The sequence below is a fragment of the Cyprinus carpio genome, chromosome A8, assembly GCF_018340385.1.
Source record: "Cyprinus carpio isolate SPL01 chromosome A8, ASM1834038v1, whole genome shotgun sequence".
Taxonomy (NCBI): Eukaryota; Metazoa; Chordata; class Actinopteri; order Cypriniformes; family Cyprinidae; genus Cyprinus; species Cyprinus carpio.
In genome coordinates this window covers 14831588-14847347 of record NC_056579.1, presented here as the reverse complement: position 1 = coordinate 14847347, position 15760 = coordinate 14831588, and the positions used below count along the sequence as shown (strand labels likewise).

At 36.4% G+C, this 15760-nt stretch overlaps 1 protein-coding gene and 1 pseudogene across 4 annotated transcripts in view; both read left to right on the top strand.

The window, feature by feature from the left end:
• The window catches only part of LOC109099436 (dedicator of cytokinesis protein 8), a 38443-nt gene extending 27149 nt beyond the window's left edge, over positions 1–11294 (top strand). For all 4 annotated transcript variants that reach the window (XM_042762433.1, XM_042762432.1, XM_042762431.1 and 1 more), the window contains 16 exons: positions 1257–1344; positions 1495–1591; positions 1678–1812; positions 2444–2596; positions 3782–3940; positions 4046–4146; positions 4429–4621; positions 4777–4920; positions 5284–5415; positions 6006–6140; positions 6329–6418; positions 6608–6844; positions 6954–7097; positions 8445–8551; positions 9314–9484; positions 10348–11294. In XM_042762433.1, coding sequence (XP_042618367.1) covers positions 1257–1344; positions 1495–1591; positions 1678–1812; positions 2444–2596; positions 3782–3940; positions 4046–4146; positions 4429–4621; positions 4777–4920; positions 5284–5415; positions 6006–6140; positions 6329–6418; positions 6608–6844; positions 6954–7097; positions 8445–8551; positions 9314–9484; positions 10348–10399 — 2138 coding nt within the window. In that variant the 3' untranslated portion in view covers positions 10400–11294. The remainder of the gene's footprint in view (positions 1–1256; positions 1345–1494; positions 1592–1677; positions 1813–2443; positions 2597–3781; positions 3941–4045; positions 4147–4428; positions 4622–4776; positions 4921–5283; positions 5416–6005; positions 6141–6328; positions 6419–6607; positions 6845–6953; positions 7098–8444; positions 8552–9313; positions 9485–10347) is intronic.
• Positions 11295–14754: 3460 nt separating this feature from the next.
• Positions 14755–15760, top strand: part of LOC109099151 — a 68471-nt pseudogene continuing 67465 nt past the window's right edge.

The following is a 15760-nucleotide window of genomic DNA, read 5'->3' as shown; positions in this document are numbered from 1 at the left end:
ATCATTTACTCACCTTCTTGTTGCTCCAAATTGTGGGATTTTCTTTCTTCCATGGAATACAATGGGTACAAACCGATCACATTAAAAACTGTATTAATTTTAAAATATATTATTTTAAATAAATGAATATAAAATGAATATATATATATATAGATATAAAAAGTATATAATATATACATATATATGTAATATAATATGTATATGTATGTAATATATATGTATATATATGTATATATATATATATATCTATCTCAGCATATGGTGTTCTGATAAGGTATGATGTATGTATGTAGTATGTAGTATGTATGTATGTATGTATGTATGTATTATGTAAACAGAAAATCTCTTGAAGTTAGGATTTTTAATAACATGTTTTTGGTTAAATAAACATTACTTACACTACCAGAAAATCTCTTGAAGTTAGGATTTTTAAGCATTTTACATTTATTCCAAAATAATACCTGAAGGCAGTAACAATTTAAAAATTATATTTTATTTGTGAACTTATGTTCAGCTATTCATTTTAATGGTTAACTTTGAACTATTTTTGAATTATTCTGTTCATCAGCCATCAAAGCTCTGTAAATACTGGTCACAGACACAGAGATTTATTTTAAACTTGACCAAGCTGATTACTCCCACAGATCATGTTTTTAGGCTATTTTATATTTTGATGATTTTTGATGTTGATTATGATGTACTTTTTACATTTCTTTTTGGCTCTGGCAAGATGTGTATATGTATGTATGATATATATTGTATGTATTAAATAGAATTTGTTCTATGTTATTTTACTACTGAGTTTTTTTTAAAGGTGACCAGCCAAGGGTCTTTCAATGAAAATGAGCCATTGGTTATTTATTTATATATTTATTTGGTTGTTTCTGACTGCAAATCTGGACAAGAAAGACATGATATGGTTGTGGTGTCATTTTGGCACTTTCATTATACAGTGTTACAGGATATTTAAAACAAGTTACCTTTATTTCAATATAGAATAAAGCGTATCACATGGATTTTTGAAACCACATGCAGATGAATAAATAATGACATAACTATTCCTTTAACTGTAGAGAGGACAGTTACTCTTGGCACAATGAACAATATATTATTTGTTTTCCACAATGCACTAAAATTATTTTTAATTTCTCGTAAAATGCTGTCTAATTTTACACGTTTGCAGTCCGCAGACTTCCTTTGTTTAGATATTTTCTAAATATGTCCCGTCTTGGTGTGTTGGCTGTGTGTTGTGCAAGGTAACGACCGGACGCTGGGACAGAGAGAGAACCTACGCTGGAGAAAAGACCTTACACAGTGGCGCCAGACAAACGACAGGCAGGACAAGTGAGTGTAAAATAGTACCATCATTTCACGGTTCACATCCATTTAACCTGTGGCACTTCTCATTTATAGTGGTTCTGGTTCTCAACGGCCCTAATGTACAGCTAAAATTTCGTTTTTTTGCTTAATGTCTTGTTATTGTTGTTTCTTCAGATCCAAAGCAGAGCTGGATCAGGAGGCCATAATCAGTGGTAACCTGGCAACTGAGACCAACCTCATAGTCCTTGACCTGCTGGAGATGATTGTACAGGTAACAGAGAACTCTTACAGTGGACCCAAAAAATATTTAGACATTTTAGCATGAAATAATGTTATGGCTTTGTGTTCTACTTCCAGGCTGTTCCTCTGGCGGACTGTAAGGATAATGTGGTTGGTGGAGTGTTGAGAGTTCTGCTGCACTCTCTCACCTGTAATCAGAGCAGCACCTTCCTGTCACACTGCTTCAGCACCCTACGGGCTCTCATAGTTAAGGTACTGACCGTGTGTGTGCCGTGTACATTAGTTTCGGCTAACAGTACAAAAAAAGTGCAAAAATATGCTGAAATTGAATTTGTTTTTATTTATCGCCATATAACAACTTTTTCCTGTGGTTTATTTTAGTGTAGCTCATTCTAAATCATATAGCTGTAGACTAGATTGGGTTTTGTTGTCTACATGGTTAATTTCTGGTTCATTATTGGATTCTGTCAAAAAAAAAAAAGAAAGAAAAAAACATTTAAATTATTTTTTTTTTTTGTAGTTTTAAAAGACTGTGATAAATTATGCCACCTGTCTGACATCATTTATGAATATATTGTGAGTGTGAATGATTGACTCATAGACTGTAGTATAAGAATAATTAATAGTAAATAATTAATATGCATTCAACAACTATATTAAAATGCATTTATGCACAATTGTGTAAATGTAGTCATGAATTAACAAAATGTGATTATTTAATGTCTGTTTAGCACCCAAGAGTCTAAGCTTTAATTCATTTGCACCTAGAGAGATATTTAACAAAGAATGAAAACTGTACCAACCAACCCCAGTCTTCCCTTTTTTGTAATCATGTAATATCTGTAGTATTGAATATATAAATGATACGATGCCATTTTTTCAGTTTGGTGAGCTGTTGTTTGAGGAGGAGGCCGAGCAGTGTGCAGACCTGTGTCAGAAGGTTCTTCATTACTGCAGCAGCTGTGTGGATGGCAACAGGAGTCAGGCTTGTGCTACACTCTACCTGATCATGAGATACAGCTACAGCTCTGCTAGTGTAAGACACCATATCACTCAACGCCTTTATTGCTTAACGAATGAAAACACTTCCACCTGAATGTCTTTTCTGCGATAACATGATGCAGACGTAACATTAAAAAAAGCCCTCTATAAGGTTATTCTTTTCTTTGTCTGTCTGTCGCCTGATAACATGAGCCTGTCGCTGCTCGCTGGCCATCCCTCTGTGTGCACCAGGCTGATGGCTGGAGTATTTCCTCTGTTTACTCAATTTCTCACCCCCCTCAGCCCTCCCCTACCAGATGGCCATGTTGTTTGCCATCTCATTCATCTTTAATGGGCAAAGGATGGATTTCTCTCCCTGTCTGTCTGTTTGTTTGCTTGTTTGGTTTGTAAAAGGTTCCGGCAGTCGGTCTTGTCCTTAGTGTAACCTTGAATAAGTCATGTTGATTTCTTTTAGCTGGCAGGCCGTCTTTTACCCCTCAGGTCTACGCTTTGTGTTTTTGTTTCCTAAGGCCATTTCTCACATTGGATTAAACGGTGAAAACAGTGAAGTCAGGCTTCAGCACAAATTCAGAATTAATCTTCTCAGTGGTGTCGATGTCGAACTGACCTAAATGCGAGATTGGCGACGTCCAGAGATGCTTCACACATACGCTCAATTTAACATAATGGTGCAATTGAAATGATCCATTGGCAATTATACAGGGGTTAATGGGGGATCATTTAGCAGTTTCCTGATGCTAAGCGAGATGGATGGAGCATTTTCAGCCTCTGGCTCAAGCTTCCCTTGGAATCAATGATCTGAGACTATGACAGCAATGGCTGACCGCACCTGGCAGTGTGGCGTTTCCATTCACAGCCTAACACCTGTATCGGACAATGTAACCTTCAGTAAACACAGCAGGGCCAACCCAGATAAATGACATGGCTCTGGTTGACAGGAACTGTTTTCTAAATGGGAAACCTCAGGCAGTAATCAGACCTCTGTTGTCATGATGCTTTGAACATTCAAACTTTGGAGCAAGACTTGAAATTAAAGCGATAGTTCACCCAAAGAAAGCTTACGATCATGTTGACCCAATGTTAATGCTGCTTGTTTCAGCTCCAAAAATGACAAAACAGCACATAAAAACATAGTAAAAGTGATCCATATGATACTATATACTAGCACATGGCATAAGTCAGGGGAAGCCAAACCTTGACACCTTGTTTGCCCTTGCAGAATTTCTCCAGAGTCAAGATGCAGGTGACAATGTCTTTGGCTTCATTGGTTGGCAAGTCTTCAGACATCCACGAGGAGCACCTACGCCGCTCTTTCAGAACTATCCTGGCGTATGCGGAAGAAGACACAGAAATGCAGTCTACACAGCTGCCCTCACAGGTAACACTTTGGCCTCATGTTTAGACCTTTAGACATCCAGCCCAATCAATAAGCACACTAAACATCTGTTTTAATGAATAACCTTACTGGTTTCTGTTTCCACAGGTGGATGAACTCTTGAGGAATCTAAACAGCATCCTCTCAGACACAGTCAAGATGAAGGAGTTCCAGAAAGATCCTGAGATGCTCATGGACCTCATGTATAGGTACGCACACATTCTCCTGCAGCTAAAATGGAGTCTGCATCTGCATTTGGGTTTCCAGGCCTGTGGTTTTCTTCTCTGCTTTCCATTTTCGCTGTGGTTTCTACTGTTTGTCTACTGTTTTTGGACTTACCATGGTAACCGAGTGGCACATCTGAGCCCTGCAGTGTGCCTCACATGTGTAATAACTTGAGTGAATATGCAAGTCCACATATGCTTTGATATGAAACACAGAATTGTATTTATTTCCTCTGAGCATTAACCTATGGTTTGCTTTGGCTCCAGGATCGCAAAGGGTTACCAGACATCTCCAGACCTGCGTCTAACCTGGCTCCAAAATATGGCAGAGAAGCACAGCAGCAGGAAGTGCTTTACAGAGTCAGCCATGTGTCTGGTCCATGCCGCAGCCCTGGTGGCTGAATATCTCAGCATGCTGGAGGATCACAAATACTTGCCTGTGGGCAGCGTCACCTTTCAAGTGAGTTATTATCATGAGTAGGAAACGCTTGAATCGGCTCCCTTTCTGAAAAAACAACAGTAGGCGTGAATTATGTCTCGGCTGCTCTTCGACCCTTCACACACGGTTCGGTGTAAATGAGATCCTTGTCTGACACTGATCCTTGTCTCCACCAGAACATCTCTCCTAACGTGCTGGAGGAGTCTGCAGTCTCAGACGACATATTGTCTCCAGACGAAGATGGGGTTTGCTCGGGACGCTACTTCACGGAAAATGGCCTAGTTGGGCTTCTGGAACAAGCTGCTGAGCTATTCAGCAATGTGAGTTATTACCCCATCAAATTTAAAACTACTTCATATTTTTCTGCAGCATGATACTTCCAATTCTTCATTATATAAACTATTTTTACTTATAACAATAAATAAAAAGAAAAATTAATAATAATAGTAATAATATACTATTATTTATTTTTATTATAAAAAAAATTAACTTGTTTAAATGTATATATTAATTCAGTTTTAATAATGCAATATTGAATATGTATTCTAATCATTAAAAAACTAAAAAATAATACATTTTATATAAAAAAAAAAAAAAAAAAAACATATTAAAATGAAAGTTATGTAGCTATATATAAAATATATAATATATTACTGTTCATTGCTTCTCCATTGTTCTTACAGGGCGGGTTGTACGAGGCGGTTAATGAGGTGTACAAGGTAATCGTGCCTATACTGGAGGCCCACAGAGATTTCCGGAAGCTCACTTCCACACATGACAAGCTCCAAAGGGCTTTTGAGAACATCATTCAAAAGGTAAAGCATACAAATGACATGTCCTCCTACATGCCTCTGCCAGGCAGGAAGAAGCTGCCTAATGCGATCATAATCTTTATGTATGTGGGCAGCTGGATAAAAATAGGGACGTTAATGTGCTGTGACATGCTCTACTTCATGTAAAAACGATGTTAAACAGCATTTTGCTTTTTTTTTTTTAAATAGCTATGATACATTAAATTTTATGAACACAAACATAAGCTCTAATTGATGAGCATTAATTGAGACACATATAGAATATTTGTAAGTTTAACAAGTTATTTGTCACACCACAGCAAAATAAGGCAGTGTACTGAAAAAATAATGGTGTGGAAAACTGCTAGTCACTTTCACAAATAATTACAAAGCATCAGCAAGTAACACATTGAGTTAAACATGACATTTTGAAGTAGAACGTTTTTCTTGTAAAACACTCTTATAATATTTATTTACAACTTAAAAAAAAAAAATTACTTTGAAGTCATTACATTAAAAAATGGTGACTTTCATATAAATTTGAGCCCGAAATCATGCATCATTATGTAGCAACTGCTGTCTTTTAACTAAATGTCTATTTTTTCCTTTTACAGGGTCACAAGAGGATGTTTGGAACATACTTCCGCGTGGGATTTTATGGCTCTAAATTTGGAGACCTGGATGAGCAAGAATTTATCTACAAAGAGCCAGGAATTACCCATTTACCGGAGATATCCCACCGGCTCGAGGTGAAATTTCTCTGGAACCCTGTGAAGTTTTGAACTGCATTTGTGATGAAGATTTGATGTTTGAAGGTTTTTCTTAAGGTTTCAGTTTTCAGGTTTTGATGCTTTTAGGCAGCGCTATAATGGTCTGAAATTTGCTTCAATATTATACGTGACTTACACATATATCACTTTGTCTTGTAATTTTCCAGAACTTTTACAGTCAGTGTTTTGGAGATGAAGTTTTGGAAATGATTAAAGATTCCACACCAGTAGACAGGAAGAAGCTGAATCCCAACAAGGTACTTCTCATCAAGTGTGTTCCAATGTAAACACAATTACAAGCAAAAGCTTTCTTTAGTATGACTTGTGTGACACCCTCATTAGCTTGAAAGGCCGTCGACTGCCTCTGCACTCAAATCTCAGCGATTTATGTTTCCTTTAAGTCTCACTGACATGTCCTAAATGTAATGTGTTGAATTTCACATCAGGTGTACATACAGATTACCTTTGTGGAGCCTTTCTTTGATGACTATGAAATGAAAGACCGCCTCACCAATTTTGAGAAGAACTTCAACCTTCGTCGCTTCATGTACACTACGCCGTTCACAAAGAGTGGGCGGCCCCGAGGCGAACTCAATGAGCAATACAAGCGGAAAACTATCCTAACCACCATGCATGCCTTCCCCTACATCAAGACACGGATCAACGTCATTCAGAAGGAGGAGGTAATGACAATCCAGGGAAAATACCCCCCTCGTCTGCTTCATCTGCAGTGGTAGTTTGGTAAAGGCGTCTAAATGACTACTTACTCAATCAGTCCCCACCTGTTTTCAGTTTGACCTCACTCCCATCGAGGTGGCCATTGAGGACATGCAGAAGAAGACTAGAGAGCTGGCTGAAGCCACGCACAGAGAGAAGCCGGATGCTGTGATGCTTCAGATGGTTCTGCAGGGATCTGTCACAGCCACCGTCAATCAGGTCGGAAATTAATGCACACTTGTACCCGTCACCAACATCTATTCTGAGCTGTGAAACGTGAAAGGAAGCTGACAAAAATATAATTTTATGTGCATTTTAAATTTTTTAAAGCCCTTCTAAATTAACGCTTAGGCACTGTTAAAATATATATGAATTATATAATAATATTATATTAACATTTTTACATTATTTGAATAATTATTTTGTAAAAAATAAAAAATTAATATAATTTTTTTTTACAAAAATAATAAAATAGCAAGAATGCATCAAATTGATCAAAAGTGACAGTAAAGAGATGTATAATGTTACAAAATATTTCTATTTCAGATAAATGCTTTTACTTTTTTTTTTAATTTCTATTCATCAAAGAAAAAAATTATTAGTTACACAAAAATATTATATATGACACAAAATATTATATATAAAAATATTAAGAGCCACAACTGTTTTCAACATTGATAATAATAAAAAATGTTTCCTTAGAATGATTTGTGAAAGATCATGTCACACTGAAGACTGGAGTAATGGCTGCTGAAAATTAAACTTTGCTATCACAGGAATGAATAACATTTAAAAAAATATGCAAATAGAAAACAGTTATATTATAATAATATCATTTTTACTGTAAAAATAAATGCAGTCAAAGTGAGCATAAGAGACTTCTTTTAAAAGCATTTTAAAAAAAAATCATACTGACCCCCAAACTTTTTAACAATTGTATTTTTGTACAAAATGTAAAAAAAAAAAAAAAAAGTTAAAATCAATGAGGAAAGATAGTTTTTGGAGTCCAAATGATGTAATTACCACATCTACCAGCAGGGGCTAACAGACCCATGCTAACCAACCAAACTTTGATCCCTTGACATTAACACTGGCTCTGTCACATATCCAGCCACCCAGACTCCCTCCATGCCTGCTCTACTGCACATCTCCGGTGTGGTTTGTGAATACTTAAGGACAGTATAGAAGAGTACTGTAAATCTTAGGGTTGTAGGGATTCATACTGATGCTCCCAGCATCTCTCTATTTATAGTGAAGTCTGAGGCTCCAGAGTGACAGTTTACAACACTAATCAAATTTAAAACATATCCAAGTCCTCTAGATACAGTATGGCTGTGGTTATATGACAAATGCCCTTTGGAGAAACTACATAAAAAAAGTGCGGCAATGCCTCTGCTCCTGGCTTCACGGTGACATCACTCACACAAAGACTTATTCATGATCTTTCCCTTATGTGTTGACTTTACCTTGTGGCCTTCAGTGGATGAAGCATTCATTTTCTCTGCTGGCACTGTGGGAGAGAGGGAGGCCTTTTCTTCACTTTTCTCATTCTGTGTATCTCTGCAGGGTCCATTGGAGGTGGCCCAAGTCTTCTTGAATGAAATCCCAGCAGACCCCAAGCTCTTCCGTCATCACAACAAACTGCGTTTGTGTTTCAAAGAGTTCATACTGCGGTGAGTGGCCGCTTCCAATGGAAAAGAGATATCAACGTAATCTTTTCAGTGACGTGTGATTGAATAAAGCAAGTTTTCCATCAGAGGATCAAAGGAAATATAGAAGCATCTTTATTTTATAGTGATTGGTTTGTTTAAAGTTCTTTATTCGAAAGTTCGCTGAAATACTTGGATGTAAGACACCCGAGGGGCTTTTCCGCAAGCGGAGAAAACCCATCTTAATGTCACCCAGCTGCATTTGTTTTGCATGATCATCATGATGTTTAAACCAAGACTCGAAACAAATTAAGTTTCCGAATACAGTGAGTTTTCCCAGGATGTATACAACTTTGCTTTTTACAGACGGAATAGTTCATGTTGGATTCTGGGCTTTGATTGCTGCCAGCATGCAGACAAATATTTACTGTAATTTAAAATATGTTTATTTTTCTCCATAATGCTTCTCTAGCCAAGTTACCGTTATGTATGCCAAGACGTTATAGCTTCCTAATTCTCAAACGACATATTTTGAAAGATCTAGAACAATTTCAAATTAATTTAGGAAAAAGAACCAGAGCACAGTTTTATGTTCCTCGATGTTCCCTTTGTGGCTTTTTGCCTTTGAATAAGAGCTTCTGGGGAATAAAACTAACTGTTGAGTATCCTCAACAAACTCATTTGACTAGCTCTGTCCAAATGCTGCTAATTGCACTAATTATTCATCATCTGGTGTTCTGCCGAGCTTCTTGTGTTGCTAATGCTGTTGTGATTGCATACCTGCAGGTGTGGAGAGGCTGTTGAGAAGAACAAGCAACTCATTACTCCTGATCAGAAGGAGTACCAGCAGGAGATGAAGAAAAACTACAACAAACTGCGAGAGAACCTGAGGCCCATGCTGGAGAGAAAGATCCCTGAGCTCTACAAGCCCATCATCAAACCTCGCATTGAGAACAGGTACACCCACTAGTGCTACACTTGATCTTTGACTCTGCAATCAGTGAATGATGGAAATTCTCTCTCGTGTTCAGTAGAATTTCCATAAACGCTGTTAAGAGAACAATTCATCCAAAAACGAAGATTCTGTCATTATAAGTGCTTTTATAGTGATATTTGGGAGTTTGTATTAGAAAAGATTTATGGGGAGATGGATATGGGTTTGGAAAGACGTGAGGGTGATTAAAAAATGGCAAATGTTTCATTTTTTTGGGTGAGCTATTCTTTTTAATTGTGGCTTTTTGGAGTGAGTCTCACTGTTTTTTGTTTTTTCTCCACACAGCAGTAGAATACAATTGTCAGTCCTGTTTGGAGTGCTAAATATGGTTCTCTAAATAAAGAGGAATCAAGGTCAAATTTTAAAAGCAACCTACTCACACCAAATATACATTTATCTCAACAAAAAATAAATATTTTAAAAAATATTATGTAAATGTTATATCAAATAATAAATGAAATAAATAATAATAAAAAAAAAAAAAAAAAAAAAAAAAAAAAAAAAATAAAAAAATCTAATAATAAAAAAATAATAAATAAATTAATTATCTATAAAGAACCTATTAACTGATCCATATTATAATGATCTATTAATTAATAATTTCTTTTCTTTTACTGAAGGCTGTCTCAGTGCCAGTTTATACAGGCATTATTTTATCTGCTCCTGTATGCTGCTTTATATTCTGAGCAGTTTACCAAACACTGATAAATGTGAATTTGGCTGATGTGAGCACTCATATTGCACATTGCAGCTCTTTTTGTGGAGCTGTTTCTTTCTAACATTTCATCGCTGCTTAAGCTCCTGTTCCCTCTTGTGTTTATAACAGAGATTCCTTCAAACGGCACAGCCTCCGTCGGACACAAGATGAAAATTCATGATGTCAAGAGAACATCTCTAGAGGATATTGAGGGAAGGATGTTGCAGTGTTCCAGGAAACGAGCTCCGTCAGCCGATAATTAGATGACTCGAGCAGAGTTTCATGCACAAAAACCTCAGCCAGTCACCTTTTTTTTAATTTTAATTGTTTTCTGGATATAGTTTGAATCCTCCATAGAATGTTACAGCATATTGTATTAGCTAATACAATATAACCTACAGACATGTTACATGTGAGGAAAAAAAATCTACAACCTTAAATGAACTGCTTCAAGATAGAAAACCTGATCATATTTCAAAGCCACTGAAAGTGTCAAAAGTGTAAAAAGAAATGGACACAAAGGACAGTTAATAGTATAAATGTGATCACCTCTTCATTTGTATGTTTACATAGAGCTAATATAGCATAAATCATGATTTCTCGGTTTGTTCTAGTCTATGTATATTGTAATTGCAGAGATTTATGAGATAGATTTGTATATATAGTTCTATTTTATTTATAGAGGATATTTAGGTCTTAGATGCATATTACATTATTAAAATGTGACCAGAATAAAAGCAAATCAGGTTTTGCCTCCTCTTTCTTAAATAACTGGAAATTGTCAAATTAATTTCTTTGTATTTTTTTGTTTTTTTTTTTTTTTGCTAAAAAGTGGTTTATTCTTTTCAAATATTTTTATTTTTTAACAAGTGCACTGCACATAAGCTCAGACGTTGTTTCTGTTTCCAGTGCTTCATTCATCTGTTACACGTTACTGCTCTGAAAACTAAGAACAGTATGATGGTTTTATTAAATGTAGCTATAGGTCATTGCAATTTCAAAATAAACACAAATATATCAATATTTTTGTCAATCAAACTTTAATGCACTTCCTAATAAAAACTACAAAATTATAACTTGTTGTACCGTAATATTGTGTTGAGAAATATTATTTTGACTTTAAAAGTGTTATCTAGGTCTATTTGTGCATTATAAACTATAATTCAGTGGCATTGTTCTTGATTTTCTATATATGCAGTCAGAGCACAGGTAAATCCTCATAAAATCCAGCTCAGCTTCCTGTCGCTGCGTGATGACGTATATCGCATGGGACGGCTTTTCATGGGCTTTTCAAGTGTTAGAAAAGGGACAGGTTCGTGAAACAGATCTCAGTATCTATAAAATGACTTTGACCTGTATGTTACTATTGCAGTTAATTGTCAGTTGCATGTTCTTCTGTAAGAAAATCAGAAGAGTCGGGAAAGGAAGCTTGGAATCTCACTTCAGTAATTGAGGTGGCTTTATTAAAGTTGGTGTGTTGATTTTTTTTGAACCTGTTTGAATGCATTCGAGTCAGTCTCCACGTCGATTCTGGTCCTGAAGTCCTCTAACTCTGCACAGTTTGGACATCTGCCCTACCTAATACACAATTTCGGGTCTTGAAATTTCTATTATTAATTAAGAAGTTGTTGGTTATATTGAGCAGTTTAATCTTGACGTCAATTTGTAGGCTAATTCCCTATGTGTTCGCTCCATGCTGTCCTATGATATTTGAAATGGGGTGAAATGTTAATTACACAGAGTTAAAAACTATTTTCTAAATACATGTGAATAATATTATTGTGAACTATTCGTTCATGCATATGTTTGGTAGAACCAAAAACGTCTGGACCCCCATAAGTACCAATCTGATCACTTCAATAAGTATGAATGTTATCTGGCTGTACTACATCTGCCATGTTGTCACTGTCATGTGACTAACAGTGTCAGCCATCATAACTCTTGCTTAGAAGTTACTATTTGTACTACAACTGTTGAGCACAACACATCCTTTTAATATACTGTATGGGGTAAAAGAAAACATGCAAGTCTCTTCCCATTAGAAATTTCAGACAGTATCCATGGCTCGAAAACCTTCAAGGTTTCAAGACTACAAACTGAACACAAAAGGTCTGGCTGCAGACTTGCACTTGCACTCTCAGACTTGCATTCTCAGACTTGCATTGGACTTGCACTCTCAGACTTGCACTCTAGACACTTGCACTCCCGGTAGTTACATTACTTGCAGTCTTTATTTTATATTTTGTTCTATTTATTTTTTTGTTTGTATCTCTCAACATTTTACAACAGTAGCCAGGTGTTGAAGACAAGAAAAAAAGAAACAAAATTACGAAGTCACTTGCACTGCCACTTGCACTCTCAGCTACCTGCGACGTCACTTGCAACCAAACACAAATCGTGCATGTTGCCAATGGAGACAAGACAATTAAACAAAACTAAATTAGTAACATCACGTACAGGGGTCCGGCAAGAAAAAAAAAGACCCGCAAATCCGTGGCCACAAAACAGCAGAATATGAATGCAATGCGCAAAGTCTCATAATTTTCCTCTCGTAGAAAACATAAACACTTAATATGGTTTACCTATTCAAATACAAATTCAATATAGTTTCTTAATATAACGAATAATGTATAAAACATGGCAAAACAGGCGCAAAACATGGCATAATGTGGCATAATAATAGACTAAAAAAGAAAAGAAGAAACTCAATATGCTCCTCTTCATGATTAAAATATACATAATATGTACAGGCAACCAGGTGAGCCCAGAATAAAATGCAACATGCAAAGTTTCGCGTTAAGCGTTTTTCCATATAGAAATAACTGTCTACAGCTCTTTTATTTCTTTGGTCTTTGTCCATTAAGCTATGGTGTGTTTTATTTATAATGATTTTCTACAGGAGGAAATGAAACGCTTAACGAGAGACTTTGTGCATTGCGTTCATATTCTGCTGTTCTGTGGCCGTGGATTTGCGGGTCTTGTCTTTTTCTTGCAGGACCCTGTACGTAACGGTACTAAATTAGTTTTAATTCGTTTAAAATCACCACAGCGTCTTGTCTCCACTGGCAACACATACGATTTGTGTCGATTGCAAGTGACGTCGCAGGTAGCTGAGAGTGCAAGTGACTTCGTAATTTGTTTCTTTTTTCTTGTCTTCACCACCTGGCTACTGTTGTAAAATGATGAGAGATTCAAATAAAAAGTAGTCAATAAATAGAACAAAATAAAAAAGACGGATGTCACCCGGAAGCGCAAGTGTCTGAGAGTGCAAGTCTGAGAATGCAAGTCTGAGAATGCAAGTCTGAGAATGCAAGTGCAATTCAACACCAAAAACTGAACAAAATTTCAGACAGTATCCATGGCTCGAAAACCTTCAAGGTTTCAAGACTACAAACTGAACAGCTCTGGGAAAGATATCCAAATTGTGCAGTGCTGGGTTATTCCAGTATGAAGAACAACTGCTTTGAAGACAGAATGAATATTAGTGAATTGCTTAGTCGCCACCCAGAGAGTAGTATTTAACTTAAGGGTTATTTACGGTGTTTGATGGAAGTGTCTATATGTGAGCGATTTAACACCTGATTATGGGCCTGTGGTTATAAATTGTCACTTTAAGCACCACCTGTTAAATTTCCCCTTTGCACGAAAGAGAACACAAGTGTATGCTTCAAATGTCTGAGCGTAGCCTATCCTTCAAATTTCAGCTCAGAAACAAGACAATGCAATATTGAAACATTCCTCTTGTTCTTAGTATAATAACATATTTATTTGGGTAGTTAGTAAATAGCAAAGATATGAACTTTTTCAACCATCATCAAGATTTTAATTTAAAAGTTAAGTATGGGTATTGGGGAAAGTTTGTTTGAAGTTACAGTAATTTAAATCACATTTACAGTGAAATTAAAGGGATAGTTCACACAAAAATGAATATTCTGTCTAATGTTTTGTTACCAACATTCTACAAAATATCTTCTTTTATATTCCACAAAAGAAAGAAAGAAAGCCAAACAGGTTTGGAACAACATGAGAGTAAATGATGAAGTTTAATTTTTGGGTGGACTATCTCTTGCACTAGTCCTGTGGCAAGACTTTTTAAATGTTCAATACAATTTAATATTCCAGTCAATAGGTAACAGCTGCATATATTATAATTATATAAGCAAATGCATTTCAAATTAGTTTTTAAAAGTATAGCATGCCACACTGCTTGAAAGTTCATCTCAGCTACCCATTTAATTATTTAGGATGGGACCAAATAATAGAATGTACAATGGCCTGAGGATATGGTCTATCTTAAGAATTATGATTGCAGCTGAAATTGTATATTTACCTTACACAGATTATTTTAAGGATTTTCTTTAAAATGTATAATTACAGCCTATTAAATTCCTTAGGACCAGATGCAGACTCAATAACGAGTGGATTTTTTTTAGAGACGGAACTATTTTCCAAATAGCATACCATATATATTGCTCCTAATGATATTTCAGTCTGGCCTCAAGATTTGTTCCTGCCTAAAGGATATCCCCATCAGATATGGAAAGTAACCGTGATCTGGATCCTAATAAAGATGACCTGCCCCTGCGGGCTAACACCAACCATATGCTCGTCTGACATTATGTTCTTGACCTGACTGTTCACTTCCAAAGGAAGGTCATTGGTGGCAGCATTGTTCTGTTTCTGAAGCCTAGTGTGGGTTCCAGCAAACAGGGTGAACCAGGATCTAAATCAAACACCCCAGTGAAAAACACATCTCGGGTGTCATCTAAACATGACGTGAGTTCTCCCATCACACCTGAGCCAAATAAGGTGATACCCCCTGAGGAACCATCATGTTTGAGTGGAGGAAATGATGTCAGTAACGTCTCGTGGGGTGATGAGAGTGAAGAATTCACCTTGGTGCTGGATTGCTGTGACCTGACAGTGTCAAAAGTGGAAGAGTTGGATGTAACTACAGTACCAGATTTAAAGAAACTTGACACAGACCAACAATATGCAAATACGGATCGTCTGTCATCCGGTCTGGTACAAAGGCTGGTCTCAATGCCTTCCATCTGCTGGAGACTGTAGCATGAGATATACATCCAGTGCAGTCTTTCCCCTAGTGCTCTTAATGCACAACCTCTACAGTTCCACACAGACCGGTGGAGTCTTCAGATCAGGAAGGAAGGGTCTTTTCCCCTCATGATTTCCCATGTGCTGTCAGAATATGGTATGAAACTAAGCACACAGGCGGTTCTGTGAGGTGGATGGTACCAACCATGCTTAAATATTTACATGCATCCACAACTATTTCTAGTTATTTCCTAAATAGAGTATCTCTTGGTTCAACTGGATATAATTCAATTCAAAATCACTTGATCAGATGTTGCCTAATAGGCTATGTTATAGTTTAGTTAGGCCTATATACACACATAAACACAAAACTTAACACGGTAACAAACTGTTACTGATTCATGATTCAAGTGATTCAAAAAGAAACGGTGAATCGGACTACTTTTGTTTGTTTATGATTCACTAAAAAGAACATTTTTTTTTTGTC